At 40.7% G+C, this 22,801-nt stretch overlaps 1 protein-coding gene across 1 annotated transcript in view; it reads left to right on the top strand.

Moving 5' to 3' along the window:
• The window catches only part of PDE11A (phosphodiesterase 11A), a 135,318-nt gene that overhangs the window by 95,421 nt on the left and 17,096 nt on the right, over positions 1-22,801 (top strand). Inside the window, exons 11-17 of the mRNA XM_086465969.1 lie at positions 1,051-1,197; positions 1,303-1,410; positions 8,156-8,265; positions 11,279-11,369; positions 14,404-14,504; positions 18,800-18,877; positions 20,253-20,320. Of these exons, the coding sequence (XP_086322095.1) occupies positions 1,051-1,197; positions 1,303-1,410; positions 8,156-8,265; positions 11,279-11,369; positions 14,404-14,504; positions 18,800-18,877; positions 20,253-20,320 (703 nt within the window). The remainder of the gene's footprint in view (positions 1-1,050; positions 1,198-1,302; positions 1,411-8,155; positions 8,266-11,278; positions 11,370-14,403; positions 14,505-18,799; positions 18,878-20,252; positions 20,321-22,801) is intronic.

The raw sequence follows: 22,801 nt of genomic DNA, 5'->3' as shown, positions 1-22,801 counted from the left end.
AAGTGAGTAGCCGGATGTGCCATACCAGCTGAGTCCGTGCGATTTTGACTAATTCAGCATGGTCCAGCTCAGGGTCTGTGGGCTGCATCCAGCCCCTTTGTGAGGTTTCTACCTGACCCATTGCCTTCTTGCTGCGGGAGACAGGGAACAGATGCTCCTTCAGCAAATGCAGCCTCCTCCACCTGCCCTCTCTTGGGAGATGAGTGGCAAGTCCGAAGGGGCATAAGGAAGGGCAAACAAGCCCGTGAGGGTTGTCAGCAGCTCCGCCTGGCTCCCACAGGTGCTGCCACAGGGCCAGCCACAACACATCTGTGTGCACAACTCTGTGCATTAGCCAGTCCTGCACGCTCATTCATATGTTTTTGTGTGCGTGAAGAGCTCATCCCTCTCTTACAAACAGAGCAAAAGTGCTGTTACATGGACAAAGTGAAACATAAAGCTTTTGCTGATATTTATTCACTTACTATATAATCAGCATGTTGAAAACTATTTTACTGTGAAAAGTACTTCTGCTAGACGTTTCTTGTATTACTCTCTTTTTTTTTGGTTCTGTGAATGTGTAGTGAACAGTGTAAAGCAAAGGGCACTTGTATCCTTATGAATGTGAAGACATTTGGATAAAGAAATTCTGCAGAGCAGTATATTTACTTTGCATTTCTGAACAGTAACAATTAAAATACCCACTTGCTGGCTGTCCAGATGTTTCTTGCATTACAGCATTATGATTTGCATGGGAATATATTGTGTTACTGCAGTAGCTGCAAGGTGGTCAGCTCTCTCAATCTAAACGCTATATACGGGCTGCAGTTGGGATGGTGAGCATATTTCCTGCTCATACCAGGTTCTTCTCCTTCCCACTGTTTCTCCGCTCTGTTAGCTTGACGTGTTTGTGTTTCTCAGATGAAGACTTTTATTGCTCGACATTCAAATCAAGCAGGAGATGTATTGGCATGTCAGAACTGATGTATGGATGGTTTCTTGTAAGAGCGACACAGAAAAAAAGACCCAAGTTTTGAATCTGAAATTTCCCCTTCCCTTTGGCATTTTCAGGCAGCAAACATCCCTCTGGTGTCAGAGCTTGGCATTGATGATATCCATTTTGATGACTTCTCGCTTGATATGGATGCCATGATTACTGCAGCCCTGCGGATGTTCATGGAACTTGGAATGGTTCAGAAATTTAAAATTGACTACGAGGTAACCATCTGCACTGCAGAGATATCTGCTGCTTTTGTCTTGGCACTGCTCTGTCCATTTGTACACATTTAGTAGCCCTGGTACAATTTGTACTTTTCGTTTCAGACACTGTGTAGGTGGCTTTTGACTGTTAGGAAGAATTATCGAATGGTTTTGTATCACAACTGGAGGCATGCTTTCAACGTCTGCCAGCTAATGTTTGCCATGTTAACTGTAAGTACCCAGCTATAGACACAGTCCCGTAAGAGCTTTTACTGCCACATTGCCTTACCTGTCTAAACATTTTCTAACATTTGATTTCTTTTCTAGTTACTATGATACTCATTCATTTCCAATAGAAATGCACATGGAAGTTATTCAACTAAAGGCGACACATATTTGGCAAAACCTTATAGTGTTTTAGTGACAGGGATATCACAGACACGTTAAAGTGACTGAAAACAGATGGCAGTCTTGGAGTGAGCTTGTTATTATAGATCTTGATCTTACAGAAATGTTTTTCTTTTGAAACTCTGATTTGACATTTTTTTCGGACTCTTAAATTGGGAAGTACAAAATCAAGGAAGATTAGAATTGTAGAAGTCTTTATTGTGTTAGTATTTATTACCTTCTTATCTAGCATCATCTAAATGGTTGTAGAAACATTAAAACATTTTAAGATTATCTTCCAACATAGTGATTGAAGTGAATCTTCTCTCTCCATTGGTGTGGCAGTTTGGCCCTGGCCAGATGCCCACCAAAGCCATTCTATCACTCTCACCCCCTCAGCTGGACAGGGGAGAGAAAATATAACAACAGGCATGTGGGTCAGATAAAGACAGTTTAATGAAGCAAATAGCTGCATGCGGAAGCAAAAGCAAAACGAGATCTGATTCTCTACTTCCCATCATCAGGCCATGTTCAGCCACTTCCTGGGAAGCAGGGCTCCGGTATGCGTAGCGGTTGCTCCAGACAACAAACATGAAACGAATGTCCCCCCCTTCTTCCTGTTTTCCCCAGCTTATATTGCTGAACAGACGTCATGTGGTATGGAATATCCCTTTGGTCAGTCTGGATCAGCTATCCTGGCTATATCCCCTCCCAAGTTTTTACCCACCCCCTAGGCTACTGGGGAAATGTTGGGGAAACAGCCTCGGTGCTGTGTGAGCCCGGCTCAGCAGTAGTCAAAACCCTGGTGTGTTATCTAGCTACCACTGCACAGCACGGTGAGGGCTGCATCTCAGGCAGACCCATTACAATAGGACACCATAACACTGTTGGGTTTTATTAACATGTTATCTCTGAATGTGTGTCTCTGAAGAATAGCCATGAGCAGGTTGAAAGTTTATGGGTAAGAATTAGAGACCAATGCAACAAAGGGAACCTTGTGGTTGGGGTCTACTACAAGCCATCCGATCAAGGGGAGCCTATGGATGAAGTTGTCTTACTCCAGCTACAGGAGGCTGTGTGCTCACAGGCTCTTGTCCTGCTGTGGGACTTCAGCCACCCCAACATTTGCTGGAAAAGTAGCATAGCGAGCTGTAGGCAATCCAGGAGCCTCCTGGAGTGCATGGAGGAGAACTTCTTAAGCCAGGTAATAGACAGCTCTATCAGAAGGGATGTGATACCGGACCTGGTGGTCACCAATGCAAGTGAGCTCATTGGTGACATAAAGATGAAGGCGGCCTGTGTTGCAGTGATCATGCACTGGTGGAGTTCGCAGTGCTGAGGGATATGGGTCAGGTGAATAGTAAAGTCAGGACCCTGAATTTTAGGAAAGCAAAATTCCATGACATGAGCCAGCAGCGTGCGCTCGCAGACTGGAATGCCGACTGTATCCTGGGCTGCATCAGAAGCAGCGTGGCCAGCAGGTTGAGGGAGGGGATTCTCCCCCTCTACCCTGCTCTGGTGAGACCGCACCTGCAGTGCTGTGTCCAGCTCTGGAGTCCTCAGCACAAGAAAGACATGGACCTGTTGGAGTGAGTCCAAAGGGTCACAAAAATGATGAGGGGGCTGGAGCACCTCCCCTATGAGGACAGGCTGAGAGAGTTGGGGTTCAGCCTGGAGAAGAGGAGGCTCTAAGGAGACCTTATTGCGGTCTTTCAGGACTTAAAGGGGCCTGTAAGAAAGGTGGGGGCAATCTTTTTAGCAGGGCCTATTGCAATAGGACAAGGAGTAATGCTTTTAAACTAAAAGAGGGTAGATTTAGAATAAGATGACGGTTTTTACAATGAGGGTGGTGAAACACTGGCACAGGCTGCCCAGAGAGGTCGTAGAAGCCCCATCCCTGGAAACGTTCACAGTCAGGTTGGACAGGGCTCTGAGCAACCTGATACAGCTAAAGATGTCCCTGCTCACTGCAAGGGGTTGGACTAGATGACCTTCAAAGGTCCCTTCCAACCCAAACTGTTCTATGATTCTATGATCTCTATCAGTACCTGTAACTCCTTTCAGCATGCAAGTGAATTCTGTTGAAAATACTCCTGCTCTTACTCGCTCTCTCTGCTTACCCACAGCAACCTCACTGCGTGGAATAATCCATGTTTAGCTAGTTAATTCTTGTAAATGTGTCAATGAAAAGCTTGGTGGTTCTGAATGTTTAATGTTCTGGTTAATATGGCAAAAGAGAAGCAACACATCTGTGTGCCCACAACACTTTCTACCATATATTTTGAGGTTGCCTTGTTTCCAGGTAAAAATAAGAAGTCAAGTTTTTCCATTTTTTCTTCATGTTCAGTTTTAATGGCCAGAGTCATCTATTGTGAGCATTTAAGTGGTCATATTAATAGCATTTGTGCAAGTCGTTATTTATCTGGGATATCAGTGCTTGTTCCCTAATTTTTAATCACTGAATGTTTATGTTCTCATTGCTGGTCAGTCTCTGTGGCATTTGGACCCTGTCTGTAGAGGTGGAGACTCCACAGCCTGTGCAAAACACTCTGTTTAGCGCTTGGGTTCCCAGCTGTCCTCCTCTGTTTGGCATCGTCCCTGTGACAGGACTTTTGTGTGTTGGGCAAGAAAATAAAAGAGTATCACAACCCCTAGCAGGTAGATGTTGGTCTAGTGCTAGGTCCGTCCCAGCTATGTGGGTTTGTTTCTGTGAGTGTTTACGGAGGCGCAGCAAAGTTGTACCATACACTGTGAGGCAAAGGAAATGAAGATGTTCAGCAAGAGAGAAAGTCATCTCTTCTGGGCGCCAGGCTGTTCAGCTGAGCAGAATTCACGTTGTTTCAGCAGGCAATTTCAGATGATCTCTACTGAAATCTCGTGGTAATGTGTGGGCGTCGGTCGTTTTCAAAGTTTTATAAATTTGACATGCTGCCTTTTTTTTTTTTTTTTTCAGCTATAGAAAAATAAAAAGCTTTTTGCTTTGAGGAGTAGGGGCAGAGTCAGGCAGCGCCGTTGCGCTGGGAATCACGTTAATTTCTGCCAAACGCTGCCGGGTGAGGAGCCCTCAGGCTCACCCGTGAGGACCTCCAGGTGGAGCTCCGAGGCCGGGTTCTGGCGGTGGGAAACGCGCCCTGCACCGGCACCTCCACCGCGGCCGGCGGGGCCGCCGGCGGGCAGGGAGCAGCTCCGCGCTGCCTCCGCGGGCGCCAGCCAGCCTGCCTGCCAGGAGGCCCCGGCCGCGGACTGCGATGGCCGTGGTTCTCAGAGCACACCTTCGGGATCCTTTTAGCAGTCAGCACAGCACTGTGCTGTGGGAGGTGATCCGGGGTTTTCAAGCCGAGCTCGTTTCAGTGCCCCACGCTCCAGGGAATAAACCGAACGCGCAGGGCTGGAGGCGTGTGCCCACCGTGCATCCCACCCTGCTCCGCTGTGCCCCTGGCCGAGAAGAGAGTAAGTTCAGGTGTATGATCTGCTTGGGCTGCTTTCCCTTCCAGAGGCGGGAAGGCTGATCTTGTGAAAAAAGACACAAAAGGGAGTCAAGAGACTCATAATAGCATGAGGCTTGCTCTTACTGCGTTTGCCTTGGGGGAACCACACGAGTTAGTATGTGCCTTGTTTTTTCACTTGCAAAAAGGGGAAAATTCTTTGACTATCAGAGAGGAGCTCCGATGGTCGAGAAGGCATCGCTTTGTGCAGTTATTGCACCCTATTCCCGATTTCTCCATGGCAGCAATATTGACTGCACCACAAATATAAACCAATAGGTCTATTGTAGGGTGTTTTCAGGTAGGACCTGTCACAGCATAGTAATGTCTGATCTGTAATGCGGTAGCCTCTAAAGGCCCAGCTGTGCTCCCACTGAATGCAGAAGGACAATTCAGCTGGATTGAACAAGCCAAACAGAAATCCAACAAACCTTAAACCAGTGTTTCGCTCCTGAGTCAGCCTTCTGTATGCTTAAGGTATGTTCCTGTATATCTAAGTATGTATTTTCTCTCTCCAGTTAGACAGTGAACAATTATAAGCCCAGTCCTACAAGCCATACTTGCGTATTTCAGACTAACCCAAATATTCTGAAGCCAGACTGGCCCTGCGAGTTAAGATGTCACAAGCATAAACCACAGGATCAAGCCCGAGCTTCATTATCAGTGCCTTTGCCTAACACAGTTCACATTGATACTTATTTCGAAAAGCGCAAATGAACACGTAAGCAATACAAAATTAAAATCCCATCTGGTGTGCTAATAACAAAACATATAAATGTGGGCCAAGGTGTAATGAATGCCATTCATTTCCTCACATGAAAGAATGACCTCCATAACTCACTGAAGCCTCTGCCATCCATGAGTTATGGGTCTATTCCTTTTCTGGTGAAAATAAATTTTACTGCACTGTTGTCTATAGCCACGTCTTCTTTTCTCTCTGTGTAAATTCAAAAAATGAGGAAATGTAAAACTCTATTTTCTTGCATTATGTTCACAGCAGATATCCCCTTACCGTAACCTTGTTTTAAATTAAATGGTTTTTATTAAGTGAAATATGCTATATTTCTCTCATATATTCAATGACAGGACTTTTGATTAAATAAAATGTTGTATTTAGTTTTGAGGTATTGCTGCTGTGAATAAAGTCCTTAATCAGCTTTCCTGCATTTGTGATACAGGTTTAATCAAAGCTTGTGTTATGCTGAAGAATATTTATTACAGCATCAATTTTATAAATCTTCTGTTTTAAGTTGTTTTAACTTAGCCATGAATGTTTTCTGTAGATTGAAGCTTGACACGTAGTGTGTTGTCAGTTACAAACCTATTTTTAATCCCTTTTTTAAAAATAGGTTTTGAATATTATTTGTTATGTAAGAGCAACGTTTAAAAAATAAAACGAGAAAAATCTATTTTTAAGAGAATTTGCCCTGCCTGGGTAGCTGTTACTGAAACTAAAAAAAGCAATGCCACTAGAAATCAGGATTTCATAATATTCAAGTTACTCTGTACACCGGTGGATTCTACACAAAATAAATCTTTTTTTTTTCCTCGTATTTGATCATCTTTTCTGATATGTAAATTTTGAGCCCAATTATAAAGCCTTTGTAGCAAGTCCTGCATTTCCTCAGTTCCGACCAAAATGTGCTCCTGAGCACCTGAAGGATCTTGGCTCTCCGTACTGCCAAAATACTAACTGTGGCCACATTTCAGCCTATGAAAGAGGAGGCTATTTGGATTTGAATGTGCATTTATTGAAGTAGAATTTGTGGTCTTCAGGGCAGATAGCAGAGTTTTCACACGGTATTGCAGTAATTGACTGGCACTTCTGAGTGGGCTGTAACTTCCTACCTGGTAAGGACATCAAGTCCCACTGATATTCGCTGTCTTTGTATCACTTAACCCTCTTCTTGCCAGTAGGTGAAATTATACGCCATTGAAAATCAGTGGAATTTGGGATTTCTTACACAGTGTTCAGCCTTGGTTTGGGCCTCCAATATAAATGTATTTTGTATTCCTTTTATATGATTTCCTTTCATACTAACTACATCATGTGGCTAATTGAGGAGTGTTGTTGGAGACTGGCACTGTGGAAGAACAACTGTTACAATTTTCCCGCTCAGCCAGTCACTTTTTGCAGGCAGTATGCCCTTATGCTTCTGAAGAGTTGGAGAACCAGGATGACAGATTGTTTCTGCCGTGGGTAAGATACACAGCACCAAAGAAGTGGTGTCCCATGGAGGCTCCAGCACCTCCTCCAGACAGGATCTGTTCAAGATGCTTGAGGTTAGCAATAACAGTAGGGTTTCTTTTCTGGCATGAGGCAGTTCAGGCAGGAAAACTACTATGGCAAGTATCCACGAGGAGGAGTATAGTGGCAAAAATGTTTCTAGGATCAGCTCCCCCATTCACACAGGCATGTCTGGTCTGAGCTGCTCGTGGGCAATTTCAATACATCATTCTTCAAAATTCTCTCCCAAATTCAAGTGGGTATCTGCAGCAGAAATACGCCATTTGAGACATTTGCTCTTTAAATCATTCTGCTTCATTTCATGTGTCCCAGATAACAAATCTCTTAATAGTTCGTAACAGTTCCATAGAGTGTATTTTAGCTGGCTTCTTTTACAGGTCTTTTAACATCTCCGCTATCTCTGACAGTAGGGATTGACTAAGATGGTCACCTTAGGATTGAAGAAATGTGTCTAAATACTTCTCTGAACAGTAATTTCAAAATTGAATCAATTTTGTCTTGTATTTTGTTAGCGGTTAGCCCACCCCTCAACTCTTGACACTGATATGAAATTCCAGTTCCTGTGTAGTTATTGGTGTTTGTTTTCAGCTCTTTTTAGTTTTAGTGCCTTCTAGGTTAGTGGAGAAATGGCATGCTGGAAATGCAACACAGAGATAATAACAGATCACTCCAAGGACATTATTCTGCTAAGCATCTAATGTACAGCAGGGAATATAATATGACAATAAAGCATTTATCTTCTCCTTACTGAAATGTTCATGGTATCAAAACAACGTTGACTGTTGTTTGATGGACTAACATTACTTATCCCTTTTGCTACTGATGGTCACAGCTGCTATTTTTTTTCTGGTCTCAGACTGCAGGATTTCAGGAGATTCTAACTGAAATTGAAATTTTAGCTTTGATTGTGGGATGCTTGTGTCACGACCTTGACCACAGGGGAACCAACAATGCCTTCCAAGCCAAGTAAGTTTTCTAATTCTTATTACTTTAATTTGTTTTTCTCCCACAGAAATGCAAAAGGTGACCAGGATAAAGAATGAAGCATTCATTTCAAGCCTCCTAGGCCAAGGCCAAGTATTCTTATTCTTGTACATAGTGAGGGACTATCCATCTTTATCATTCTTTGTTCTTTTTGGTAATTGCTGGCCTGTCCTTTGTATCAGGCTGTTGAACTGACACCGCATATTGAAACGTGCCAAAACTTGATGTTCTTTTCAGGCTCAGGTATTATTGATTCTGGTATTCAACCCGGGAAACGCTGAAACTGTCATGGGGGTGTTCTTGCTGGCTGGAATGTGTGACATTAAGCAAAAACTTGTTCAACTATTAAGAAAATAGGTAAAACTGAAATAATGCTTTCACAAAAACTTTTCACACCAGTATAGGCAAGCATACATAAAGTATTTCCTAGCTAATGAAGTATGAAACCGTTGCCATCACACCAGAGCTCTGCTGCATATCTTCCACAGCAGGCAGCTGGAGTAGCTCTCTCACCACTTACCTTGTCAGTTGTGGAGCACACAGGGTCCTTGGTCTGTAGAAATGCCTCCTCCCTGGCCTGCCCCACGTGCCAGAGCACACAGACCCTGTTCAGAGACATGCTGCAGTGGGCTGGGGTGGGCTGGCCACCCCCTGCAATGGGCAGTACCCACCAGCACACAAAGCTGGATCTCGAAGGCAGATTTTTGCATCACCTATGTGAAATCTCACTCTCCAGACTTTTCAAATCTAAAAATGAATTTTATTCTGTTCAGAGTGCTTGGGACCTGGTTCAGCAGCCCTGATTTGCATGTATTTTTACTGTCCAGTCTGCTGCCCTCAGACATAGTGAGGCAGAAGCAGGTTTGTGGAAGGTTTCAGGGTACTTCTGCTTACTGTGGTGGCAAGGGAACTCCCTTGACCCAGGTCAGATTCTTTCAAAAATCTGTTTTCCCTGAGAAAAAGGTGGGACAATAGGAAATGTTCCCTGACAGCATCCTGGCCAAGCTGTGAAATAAAGCTGTCAGACACAGAGACTCCTCCAAATCCCGTGTTGTTTTCTCAACTCCCCAGGTCCTCTACAGTCAGAATATGAGACGTTGAGGCTCTCTTGTCCTGCAGATCCCAGCACGCATTTGCAGCTTTGTCTGTTCTGCATTACTGTTAATCCTTCAGCGTGACGGGGAAGCAGTCAAATGGTTGTCCAAAGATATTTGAAAGACAGGGTGATGTTGTATTAGCCTATTTTGTCCTACTTTTTGCAGAAATACTCTGCTGCAACGTGCGTATGCACGGCTGCTGCATTTCTGGGGACAAGTTGCCTCAGTGACATCGCTCAAACTGATGTTTCTGATGTTCGCTAAGCTGCCATTTCCTGAGCTATTGGTGTTGCTGTACAGTCTGAATGAAACAATGACACTGTCTGGATCTTCAGTCGCCATAGCAAGGAAAATCAATTGCAGTGCTCAAAAGACAGAGCTCATGGTGCAAAGGTTACCAAGCACTGCTAGATGCCTTTTTGCAGCTGGCTCTTGAAGAGAATCAAAAAAGACGACACAAATGGAAGGGAAGCCCAGCTGATTGATGTTTATGTTCCTAATTTACAAAAACAAGACCCAAGATTTACATCCTGACCCTTTTAGGCTCTGATTAAGTTAACCACTTCTCCACTGTAACATTACGCAACAGTATCTCTTTGTGCAGCCGGATGGCTGAGTTAAAGGTAGAGGCTTCAGCATTAGACTGCTATCACTTACACTTCTTGTTTCACAACAGAGTACAAAGAGGAGGCTGCCATTTTACAGCTCCATAAAGAAATTGCTGAAGACATTTAACAAAAGACAAACATTACCACACATGTATAAAACATCCTGAAAAGAGAAGCTGTAGTTTTCATAACAGCAGCTATGATTTATTCCTCTAATCTGACATAAATTTAAGCATCGCATTTCCTATTTTATCTTCAGTGTTCAGTACTGCTGTTCTGTGTGATGAAAGTTCAAGAGGTATATGTTGGAGGCAATATCACAGTTGTTTGAAACGGCTCTGTTATATATCTTAACACGACATTCTCTAGGGATGATGTTTCCTGGACATCCTTCTCTCTAATATAGCTGCTTCTAATAATTAAACATCAGTATGGTGCAGTTTTGTAGTATATGCTCCTAGGAGACTCTCTGTTGTCTCTAGCATAATCTTATTCTCATTTCTTTGGAAAGAAAACCCATCTTGTTGCTTTAGGCTGGATCCCAGAAGTGAAGTGATGGTGAACAGTAACTATTCTGACAATCCAGTCCCGTTTTCTGCACCTCCCAACAATTTGCAATTTTATAAACATATTCCATACATTTTTGTTCTTTAAACTTAGAAAACCCACCTACTCTGTGCATTTTGAAGCTAATTTTGTTTTAGACAATAAACATGATGAGAAAATATGTTCTAAAGAGATGCTAAACTTTACTTTTATATTCACTGCTCTTGTGGTTTTTTGTTTACCTTAGTATTTTTTTAAGTGCATGATTTTACATACAGACAGAACCTCACTGCATTTGCAGTTGTTTTTTTGTTGTTGCGTTTTGGGGTTACTTTTAAAGAGTTTGTAATTACCCATTGTAAGCCATTGTGTTTATATCTATTAAGAGTAAAAAAGGCAGTAGCGGAGCAGCCGGTCCTAGCTGAAGGACGCTGCTGTTTGTCTTTACTGCACGGTGGTGCAGTTGTGCTGTTGCATTGCTGAGGCTCTTCGAAAGTTGCACTACAACATTTCATGAGTTCCAGGAAGATCTTTATTCAGCTGATGATATTTAGCAACGTCTGGAACATAAATGCCTTGTATCTGGCTTTAAATTAGTATTTTGATCTTGTCAGCTGTCTTAAGTGTGGTTGCTGAAATGGTAAGGGAGAGTGTGGGCTACCTGCTTTCTTTACTAAATTGTCTCTGAAACCTGCCTTGTAAGCAGACAAGTAGTATTCGTTGACTGCCCATGTTCTGTTTCAGGAGCGGATCAGCCTTAGCTCAGCTCTATGGCACCTCTGCTACCTTGGAGCACCACCATTTCAATCATGCTGTCATGATTCTCCAAAGTGAGGTACAAAAGCATTACTATTAATCTCACTGTAAGATGTTGGGCAGTTTCAGCTGGAGAAAGGAAATACCACACACAGTACCTTTTCCATGCCCTCTCCTTGAGGAATTATTTATTGGTTACCACAGAGGTCAGAACTAGCACAAAATTAAACAACTACAAATGCTGATCATAGAGCCCAGAGATTATATTTGTCTCGATCAGTTAGGGGCAAGGAGAACATATCCTAATCATAGTCAGCTTTTCTCAGTCTCCTTACATATATCCTGCTCAGTGGTTTATAGGTAGGCGAAACAAACTCTTGCCTTTCCCCACAGGTGTTGTGTTCAGAGTATCTCAGTCATCCTTTACTGGGACAACTCAATTTCTTTGACAGTCTTTCTGTAATCAGTATTTTTATAATGGTTTTGCAGAATTTTACAAAATGTTTTTTTTTTAAATAACATCAATGATATTGTGCTGTCCAAATTACAGTAGTTGCTTTGCAGATACATATAAAGACGTAGTTCTTGCCTAGAATCTTCTGTGTAACAGCATGCAGCATGCACTACTCCAGAGATGTAGTGAGAAAAGCAGAAGGATGAACACGCAATCCTTAAAAAGCAATGGATGTATTTTCTTAATTTACACAGATAGGTTGTTAAAAGTTGTTCATGCAGCACAGTTGGAGACCATATGCTGATCTGCAGTAACTTTTGAAAAGCATCTGGGAATGACCTGTGATCAGACAAATGGGAACAGGGTGATGGCTTTACCTCTGTGTACGGTGCCACAGAGATTAGTCACAAGACTGTAGCTTTAGTGTTCAGTTTCTCAACATTATGTTAAAAAAGTAGACGTAGGAAAGGAGAGCACTGGCATGAGACTTAAACAGCTCAATTGGCTTAGCATAGCTCAGCATATCTAAAAGGTGATATTAGGAATTAGATGGTTCCTTATGCTACCAGGGAAAGGCATAAGAAAAAGCAGCATTTGAAAGTTAAACAGACTGATTCAGAATAGGAATAGAGGAAAGGTTTTTTGTGTTTTTTTTTTTTCCTAAACCAATGAGACTGTTCAGCCTCTTGAACAAGCTTTCCTGGGAAACAGTGATTTCTCTAGTTCCTGAAATCTTTGTCATGACTGAACGTCTCTCTGAAGACAGGCTCAAGACACGGATTGCTATAGCTCATGTCACTCTAGATGCTTTTCTTTTCTATCTTAAAAATCAGGACATTTATGAAAACAAAAAAAAAAAAAGAAAACCAAACTTTTTTCCTTGGAATATACTCCAGCTTCTTTCAGAGATGTAAAATATTAGGTGAAATGCAAGTCCTCCCCTTTGATCATTCAGGTAGCTTCTTCTCCATGTCCTCATGTCTGGACCAGAAAATTAATCCTACATGATTTTTATCCAGTAGATACTATTTGCTAATGGAACAAATGCAGATTTGGATGCTCCAGTGTGCTTAAAGATACACTAACTTTCACCACCTGAGCAGTTGGTCTCCTCTCTCAAATAAGCTGAAATTAGATTATATCCTATCCACTAATGTTGATATTCTAGTCTGTCTTTGCTATCTAGAAGGAAACATAGCATTATTTCTTTAGATTTTTATCATGTTGGACAAAGGAGCTATTTATCCTTTACTCTTGACATGCTAAACTCAGTATAAGTGAACTTGAGCTTTGTAGCGACATGGTTTTATACACCTTGAAACAGGTCAGAAAGGTAGCAGATACTATAGAGTAACAGACAACTTGGTAAATTACCCCTGTTGTAAGAGCTGCTGTTTTCCTGATACATTTTGCTTTATTTTCTTCTGAGCACTTTGGTTTTAAAATTGGTTTTCATAAATAAGCTTTAGATTCTCCAATCCTTCTCAATATTTAGCTGAAAAGAAATAATTGTTTCATTGTCACAAAGAAGACCATCTTTTACACATGGAAATTTTTTTTTAGTACAACCTATTAAAAAATTGTATTTCTACCTCCAGACCTTATGTCATCTATGTACTCAGACCATCATGGTTATAGCAGTCCTGTAGCTGGAAAATTCTTGGGTTTAAGGGCATTTTAATCTTCCTAAGCAGTAGATGGCAGTGCATACTGAATGTGTCCATTACAGTGCTAAATACCACCAAGTAAGACTCTGTTTAGCAAAAAACTCATTATTTCTATAGATGATCGGAAAAAAATAATTGTAGTACTCTGATTTATGTTAATTTAATTATATATGACTAGTGTCACGAAGACCACTTCTTAAACTTACATTCAGAATTCTCCATTAATTTTGTTTCCTTCAGCTGATTTTCTCTAGGATTTTATAGAGAAATTATAGGATCTCTGTCTCTCTTAGAGTGTTCAGAAATTCAATTACAAAAGGACCTTCCTGCTCTCAAATAGCAATATTAAACGATTTGTTTCCTTCCATTCTGGCCATAGAGCACCTTTCAGATTCTTAGCCCGTGATCCCTTAAAGAGTAGCCTGTTGGGCCTACAAAGGGCTTTTAAACTACCTAAATTTGCGGTTCTTTAGCCTGTGTAGGCAATGCTTGTAAACACTATAAGACAACACAGTAATGGGCAGAGTGAGCAAATGGGCTGTTTTGAATGAAAAAATGATTTAGTGTCTTTGACTGCTCTAACAGCAGTTTGTGTGCCTACAGCAGCAGCACAGATAAATCTGTTAGGAGCACAACTCAAAAGCTGCAATGCACAGCTCCCCAAAACATTTAATAAGAGGAAAGATTGAGATGTATCCGTAGTTTTTCACCATAAACTGAGTCTGTGCAGGGTCAGAGCAAAGAGTAAATCTTTCCTCAAGAGACTATAATTTCAGCAGAGTTTAGAGAAACATACCAGGTGCTCGATTATAATCGTCAACTCCTCCCTCAATGTAATCTCAGCAGTATTAACGTTATTATTTTCTTGTGGTTTTGCCATGAATAAGAAAAGGTCTCTGTTACAGGGAAACAGTAGACTAAAGAGTTAGAAAACCTTTTAAAAACCTGTATTGATTGTTAGCCCTTTACCTCTTTTATCTCTTTCATTATAGGGTCACAACATCTTTGCTAACTTGTCCTCTAAGGACTACAGTGACCTTATGCAGCTTCTGAAGCAATCGATATTGGCAACAGACCTCACTCTGTATTTTGAGTAAGTATTGGCATTTCTTGTATTTGACAAATGAAAATTCGAAGAACTTACTCTAATGACCTATTATATACCAATAAGGATATATAATATGAGAAATTAGTGTTTAGCTGTGGTTGAAGGGATTTAGTCTAATACTTAGTATCTCTTAGGCTAATAGAAATATCTCAAGTGTCCAAGTAAGTTTTGCTTTAATGTGTAACATGTCTGTATCAACGAAAAGCAAGTGAAATCCTAGGCTTATACTTCAAAGCAATCCCAGGAATCAGTTACCGCTCAGTCCTGTAATTCCTGTCCCTTCTGTGATCATTTCTTCAGGCATGTAGAAAATCAATGAATTTTGGAATTCTTTTCCACCATTTCAGAAGTTCTAAAAATGTATGCCAAGAAATATATTTAGTTACAGAACCCGTTGCAGAGGTAACAAAAGCATACACATTGCTGCTTTGAAGACAAATTGTGCCAATTTGCATCACATGAGAATAAGTCTTAAAAAGCTTAACTTGAGAGGAGTATAATAGGATCTCTCTCATGCAATTTTCTTTGTTTTCCTTGTTTGCAGATCAAATCTCTAAGTAGACTTCAAGTTGGTGCTATTTTATGTTTTTCAAGTACTATTAATTATTACCAAGCTCTTCGCAGTGAGAACGCGTGGGAGCATGTGTGTAGTCAGAAGAGTCGTGGTGTCACCGCCACATGACACTTTTGACATCCCCCTCTCTGGCATGTGCCAGCGGCTGACTTACAGGGAGAAGTGCTGTCAGACATGCAGTTACAGCATACAATCTTCCCAATCTTGATGACAATTCATCCTTAGGAATTTTGGGTTGATGTCCATTAGCATCCTATCCTGTACAGTGCTGGGTAGCATTTAGTAATGTTTTTCTTAGGGTAGTATTAACTGGCTTCTGTCCCTCCTTTGTGCTGGTGGTTGATACCAAACCAAGTTTCTAGAAAACTTCAGGCAAAGTGTTTAACCTGAAATTGTTCAACTATCTATATCAACATTGTATCTTTAACTGTTAATTGTAAAAATGCTGCAATGTTTGCTTTGTCTTTCTTTCTCAGTATTTGGTCACTGTGCCAAGGGCTGTTTCTAAACAGTTCTGACAGTAGACATGCTGATATTCTTTGTTTCCTGCAAGTCTCTTCTCAGAGAAGTTGTAAGGTTTTAGTGAATAGTTTTATTATAAATAACTTCTAAACATTAGTCCATGAAGAAATTTCTGCTTGCTGACATGAAAATCCTGAGCAGGACAAATAAACCCTTTTAAGCGTACTCTTTTTGAAGCTGTCTGTTAGGATCACTTGTTATCTGAGGGGCTGGTATGACGGGGGAATTTGCTGACAGCTTTAAGTGAGATACAAGGACCACAGGGATGTGTCAGTATGGATGCCACAGTCTCACCACAGATAACAAATGCTACAGAAATGTTTTGTGCTGTCAAGGAAGAGATGAGTGGCAGGAGCTGAGAGGGCAGCTGCCCTGGCACAGCCCTGTGTGCTCCCCCAGCCAAGATCCTGCAGCCCCTCAGAGAGACAGAGGGGGCCCACAGCAGTGCCTTGGGAGGGAACCCAGTCCAGACTCAGACATGATGGAGCAATCTTCCCTGCCTGCCTTAGGTTGAAAAAATATGATCATGTTCTGTCTAGTTTTAATACAGAGAAATAATATCCAAAAAGGGACATCAGCTGAATTTCAAGATTATTCTTTCTTGCTTGCATAATTGATTTTTATGTGCTACATGAATCAGAAAACTTTTAGCAAATGAGGCCTTCTTACTCAGAAATCTGCAAATAAGTTATCTTTTCCTCTTGTGTTATTATGAACCATTAATCAGGTAGTTGTTATGCTGCTTTACTTCCAAAAGTGCCAAAAATCGCTCCCTGGAAATGTTGATGATTTACACTTTTTAAAGCCACCCTATGTGAACAGATGTTTCCACACAAGTACCTAACTTGTTTTTTCAGTTAGCTATGTCTTCAATGTAGAGAAGGAAATTCTCCTATTGGTATCCTTAGAATGCCTAAACGTAATGATCACAAAATCCAGCTAGCAAAACAGCAACAAAACTCCAAGCAGAGTAAGGCTTTATGACCTTCTCAAGGCACTACTTTTCTACAAACAAACAAAAGATGACTTTCTGTAAAAGATCAGACAGAAAATATACTTGATTTTAATAGTTAATTCTAGGTAACGGTGCTTGTAGATCAACAGGCAAAAGCATGGAACAAAAATGAAGTTTGTGGGCATTTGCCTCAAATGGTCTTGAGCCACTAGGCGGTAGAGCAACTGGATTTGCTATATATAGCAAGACAACTTTCCCTTCCAGGCAAAATTCAACCAGAGCCAATGTTACTCAAAGGCATTGCAAAATTATCATCGTTCTGCTTATTTCTGAAATCCTGGCATACTATGTTTGCTTAATGATAGCAAACCTCTTTGTTTTGGATACCATGCATAAGCAACCAGCATGAAACACTAAATTGTTTCCTTATACGTGGCTGCTTTCCTCAGGTGACTCCTTCCTACACTATAAATTCTTTGTGGACTGCTACTTCTGCATCCATTTAAATGGATTTAAAAGAAAATTCTTATTTTAAAGTCTTCAGCTTAACATAAGGCCTCGAGACTCACATTTTCAGTTGCTGTTTGTGGATCTCTGTATTTTAAATTTGAACATTTGAGGTTTCTGGGATGTTATCTTCCTGACCTTTCAGCTTTAAACATTCTTGCCTGGTTTTTTGTCCAGTAACATATGAATTGCCCAGAATATCCAATACTTCAAAATGAAATCATTACCAAATGTTACATTGTTAGGCTGAGCATTGAAATACAGAATGCAAAAATCCACTGCTTGCTCTCTTAATAGAGTATAGTTGCTGATGATCTGCTCAGGATTAGGCTGGTTTAAGGTTTATGTGCCAGCCTCTCTTGGCCATTAAAATTTGCATCATTGCAGTATTTATTTCCACTGGGTCCATGATGCTATGACTTTGTGAGAGAACCAAATTTTGTTTTCTGCATGTGTGACTTTGCATTGTCCCAGCAAATTTTGTAATGTGAAGCTCTTACATAGTATTTCACGAAACATAAGGGATTATATATAATCACGCAGTCCTTAGAGCTCCCTGTTCTAGTTGCTGTTGTGAAATCCATTATAGAAGGGCCCTATAGTAGGAGTGACAGGTCATATAACACATGACAGTCAGAGACCAGAATAACACAACATGCCCCACCATAAAATTCTGCCCATTGATCAAGGGCAGTGTTCCTGGAAGCGTGCATCTCCTCCTGTGTAAAACCTGTACTGGCTGCCATCTGATTGTGCTCTCAATAATCACTGTTCAAAATTTCAGTCTAGCTGAAGTAAGTGTAGAAAACACAAGACTTTGCAAACTCTCCTGTTGGGGAATCTAACTACATTTCCACTTGACCAAGAGATAGCAGAGTCTCCTACGAAATGGGGGACTGGACTGTCACTCAGAACACGGGCATTTGCTTTCCAGCTTCGATGCTAATATGTTGTCACTCTGGGCAAGTTGCTCCATAGTTTTGTACCTCAACTTCCGCTACATCTGGGGCGGGATCTATTTTGTGTTGTGGTCAGGCTGTATGCAATAAGAGCCGCTTGGAGTCTCAGTGCCATAAAAAATTACAGACTATGATGAGTTGGAATTTTGGTACTTAAAGGCACCAAACAAGTATTATCATGTTCTGGCTCATGTTTTGTCCATCTTTGAGGACACAGGCAAGATATTCCAGAAGGCAAAGCACTGGACCAAGCAGGGTCTCCTAGTTTCTAGTCAGTAAGAACTACTAACTGGAGACATTTGCAGCTCCTGTGTCTCACTGTTCTGTTCTTTGTGCTGGAAATAACACAAATGTTAACTGAAAAACCCTTCAGGATACAGAAGTAAAAACCATTTTGCAAGGACAAGTAAAGAGAAGTGTATATATATTTCAGGGGGTTTTCTATTGTCTGTCTGTCTGTCCACTGCTGTAGTTGAACATTTCATGCTTCCATGGAAGACTGAACATTTTGGTACCATTTATTTCCTTATCTGCAGAGACCATAAATACAGTACTGCTTTTACTAGGCAACTCTGACATTAATAACAGACATTTATAGAACATGTTCGGAAATTAGTATGTTTCGCTTAAATGGACTGTCAAACAACTTTAACAATAATACATGAGGTGCAATGATTTCATATCGTTCAGAGAACTGTGTTTCTACTGCAGTGCTGCCCGGGAAGTGTCTTGTTTCCTTCTCTGATAATCTGTTTTGTTGCAGGAGAAGGACCGAGTTTTTTGAACTTGTCAGTAAAGGTGGTTATGATTGGAATATAAAAAACCACAGAGAAATATTTCGGTGAGCACTATGATTTCTTGCTTTCTGGTTATTTCAAAGTGTAGCCATACATGTTTAAGAAATTTCGTGTATCATGGAGTAAAGACTTAGTGTAACAAGAGAAGGTAGCTAGTTTTAAAAATACGATCCATGACGTGAAATAGATGGTAAGATTCTAAACATTACCAAACAGCAGGGATGTAATCAGTGTGACCTCACCTTCTCCATTCCTATTTCTGCCTTCACACTCTGTCATGCTTTCTTCCCTTTCTCCCAGCCTCACCAGTTACTGCTCAGCCCTTCTGCTCATTTTCCAGAAAGCATCAATATTCTGCCTCAGGACACAAAGATCTTTCTTGTCCATTTCCCGTTCCCTCCTCCTCTCAGCTGTTTTCTTTTGCTGGCCATGCTTCTCTCTACTCTCCTAGTCTGTACCTGGGAATTTACAGATACACGGTACTCTTCTAGCCCTCAAGAATGATCTGAGCATGCATCCTGTTGGAAACCTCAGACATTGGGGGTGGTTCGAGTACACCACGCTTTTGAGATAATAAAATGTGTGCATTTGCATATGCATGCCTGATTATGTGTCTCTTTATCTGAAGTTTCATTAAAATTCTGTTTCCTTTTGGTCTTTTGACCAAAATATTGGCCATTTTCTATTTTCCATATCATTTCACCCATTCCTAATTTTAGATTCAGGCAATATATTTGATGTTTAGTTTTCAGTGCCCTTGTTCTTCATTTAAACTTTCTTAGACTTCTATCTGCATCATGGTACTGTACATAAATGCTTTCTACAGCTGAATGGTTTCTCTCTTCTAATGCATATAAAACATGATTGTAGCTAGGTATTAAACTACAGTGGAACAGTATAGGTCATAGTAAATCTTAAATTTTTATTGTAGATGAGCAGTAGAAACTGCTTAAACAGTGTCTGGGATGCCTCCTGTGATTATAGGTTCTCTTGCTACAGCAGTCACTTACAAATAGGCATATAAATTAATCGAGTTTGCAGGTGTTATTATGTAGTAATACCCTTACTTATGTCATGTGAAGCACATGCTTTCTAGTATATTATAGGTATTACTGTAAGTAGTGTTAGAAGTATTGCAAATTAGCAGTTACTCTCTTGTGATATCATTTCTTTTCTAGTGTGCAGTGCACAATACCAGAATTCATCATCTGATGACCTGCAACACATTAGGCTTACAATTGTGATGTAAAAGCCTTGCTGATGGCTGAGATTTCAAACATGTCATTCTTTTCTGGAGGAAAAGAAGGTGCCAGGGCTGACATTGTATATATGTATTATTTATTTATGCATCCAGAGCAGAGTTGTTTAGAAATCCAACAAAGGTTGATTCAGCTTGTATTGTTCATTTCTGTTTTTCAGATCAATGCTAATGACAGCCTGTGACCTTGGAGCTGTGACCAAACCGTGGGAGATTTCAAGACAGGCAAGTCATGATTAATAGCAGGGCTGGGAGGAGGCGGGACTGGCGGGACAATATTCCCAGGGCCCTGGCTTACAAGGCACCAAAACTGGAATCAATTTACAGCGGTATTAATGCTATAAAAAAATAGCAGGGGGTTTCTGCAAGAAATGCTTTATTGCATAATCTTTCCATGTACACATGCTGCTGAGCAGCATGTAGGTACCTGAAGAGATCTGGCTTTACAACCTCTACTCTTATTAACCTTTTAAATCCATATCAAAAAATGGATGGATTAAACAAACAAAAAAAATCAAAAAAAAAAAAAAAAAAGGGTTAGCCACATGTAGCTGCGCTTACTTGTTTTGTCCCAGAGTTTTCCTTGGCAGTGGCAGAATCTTCCCTAAATCAAAAATACCAGCAGATGACCTGCACAATTTGATTAAAATAAAAACTTCAGTATATATGATAAGAGAAATGTGTTCATTTTCTCAATATTGATAAACAAAACTGCAAGTGTAGTATAGAGCCTTTTTTAGCACCCTGTACTTAGAAACAAACAAATAAAAATTCAGGCTTCTGCTGCTGAGAAGGTTCTTTACAAATATACATAAAACTTGCATCCAGCACTGGCAAACAATTAGAATGTGCAAAAGCACCCTGGCCCAAAAGTCTTGTCCTGTACCACAATTTTCCCTCTTCTAGGCATCTTTATTTACTTAGCAGCCATCCTTAATATTTCCTGTATCCATGCTAATAATTCTCTGTCCTTTACTGAGGTTCAGAACAAACTAGTAGGAAGCAGGCTGTGTACAGGTTTGGAGCAATATGCAGCATCAAGAAGCAAATAGGAAATACAGCAGCATATGTGGCTAAGCACCTGGAGGGAGTTTGATTGGCTTAACAGCAAAGTGATAGTTAGAATATGAGGTGAAAAAGAGAAGCTAGACTGGAGTAGTGAGGCAGGAGCAGCCAGGTTTCTTGGACAAGGAACTAACAGAAGTTGAAGGGGACCAATGAAAGTTACATGCACTCCAACTCCGTAAAAAAGCATTTATGTGATGAGGGCTTCAGCTCAGCTTACAGAAGAGTCTTTTTTGCTTTTATAAGCAGACTATGACAATAGTCCTAAGTCTGTTACTCGGCCAGAATATGGTCACCTTGGATGGAAATAGAGGAAGTTACTCGTATCCTGCAGTGGGAAAATGGGTCACAAGATTTTTCAGTGCCACCTAGCCACAGCTGCAGTGTGTGCAGTCCCTCCTCGTTTTTCCTCTTTAACCCAGTTAGCTTCTCCATTTTCTTTGACAGACAAAATGTCAGGTAGAGTCTGTTTTCCATGTTGTCAATCTGTGTGCTATGGTGCTGAATTAGTGCTGAAGTCTCTGGCAAACTGATTTTTTTATCCTTACCACTTTTGAGGTCTGTGGGTGAAAATTCCCCTGCAGCCTAGTGTACAGGTTTACTTTATATTGAAAAATCCAGTCTGAGATTGATTGAAACATACCTGGTTGAGCAGACAGGCTAATAAATCTACAGAGAGAAAACAGGAAATAGTTGGACCTCAACTGTGCTGAAAGGAAAAAAAAAAAACACCATGAAAAGTGAGGGAAGAGCTTGAAACATATGAATCAAAGGGAATAAAGGGTACACGTAAGAAGGTAAAATTCAGGAACAGGAGACAGAAACAGACAAAAGAAGAGGGAAATGGACACAAAAACAGGATCAGAATACCACTGAAAGACAGGGGTGAGACTCCATCTTTATTATTTTTATACAATGACAAACCCTTAATTGCTGCTAAGTTGTTAAATTATTCCTCTATCTGGAGTATTGATCCAGAATTTTATTAGTGCACTGGGATTACATTATAAAGTTCCAAACTGTGTGCTAACCTGACTCAAGATTTAGGAGTACTTTATAGCATTACTTCACCTATTTCAAATTTATTTCAGTACTCCTTGTTTCAACTGTAACAAGCTTAGGATTTGTGAATGTTAGCTAGCATGTGGTTGATAGTGCAAGAAATTGAGATTTTCTGAAATGCGGGTTCTCTGCTTAGTTCACCCTCTTGTGCCTTGGCACTATGAAATCATTTCCTAGCTTGAAATCACTTGAAAACAATAAGCAAGCATGACAGGAGCTTTAGGAACTGAATGCTGTCTTCTGTAGATTAGTTTCCTTTTTTGCATCTCAAATGTCACAGGTTGCCTACCTTCAAAGCCCCACACATGAGAAGAGTACAGTGCGTAAAGGCTACTGTATCAGGATTGCCCATTGTTTGACTTCCTAAAATTCCTGTTGTTTCTGTAACTAATTTTGTTTTTAAATCTTATGTTCTTCTGAGAAGCACAAACCTCTGCTGTGAATAGAAAATCTTCATTCACAAAAGTCAGAAAGCCACATTCCAACGTCCAACCCGCCAGTTCTTGATTTTGATTCAAAAAGATAATCACAATCTGAGTTCATATTTAGATACCTAGATCCTATAGTGATGATATTCATGGGA

Source organism: Leptosomus discolor, chromosome 5 (assembly GCF_034619465.1).
Source record: "Leptosomus discolor isolate bLepDis1 chromosome 5, bLepDis1.hap2, whole genome shotgun sequence".
Classification (NCBI taxonomy): Eukaryota; Metazoa; Chordata; class Aves; order Leptosomiformes; family Leptosomidae; genus Leptosomus; species Leptosomus discolor.
Note: the sequence above shows the minus strand (reverse complement) of the source record. Positions and strands in the feature narration are given on the sequence as shown.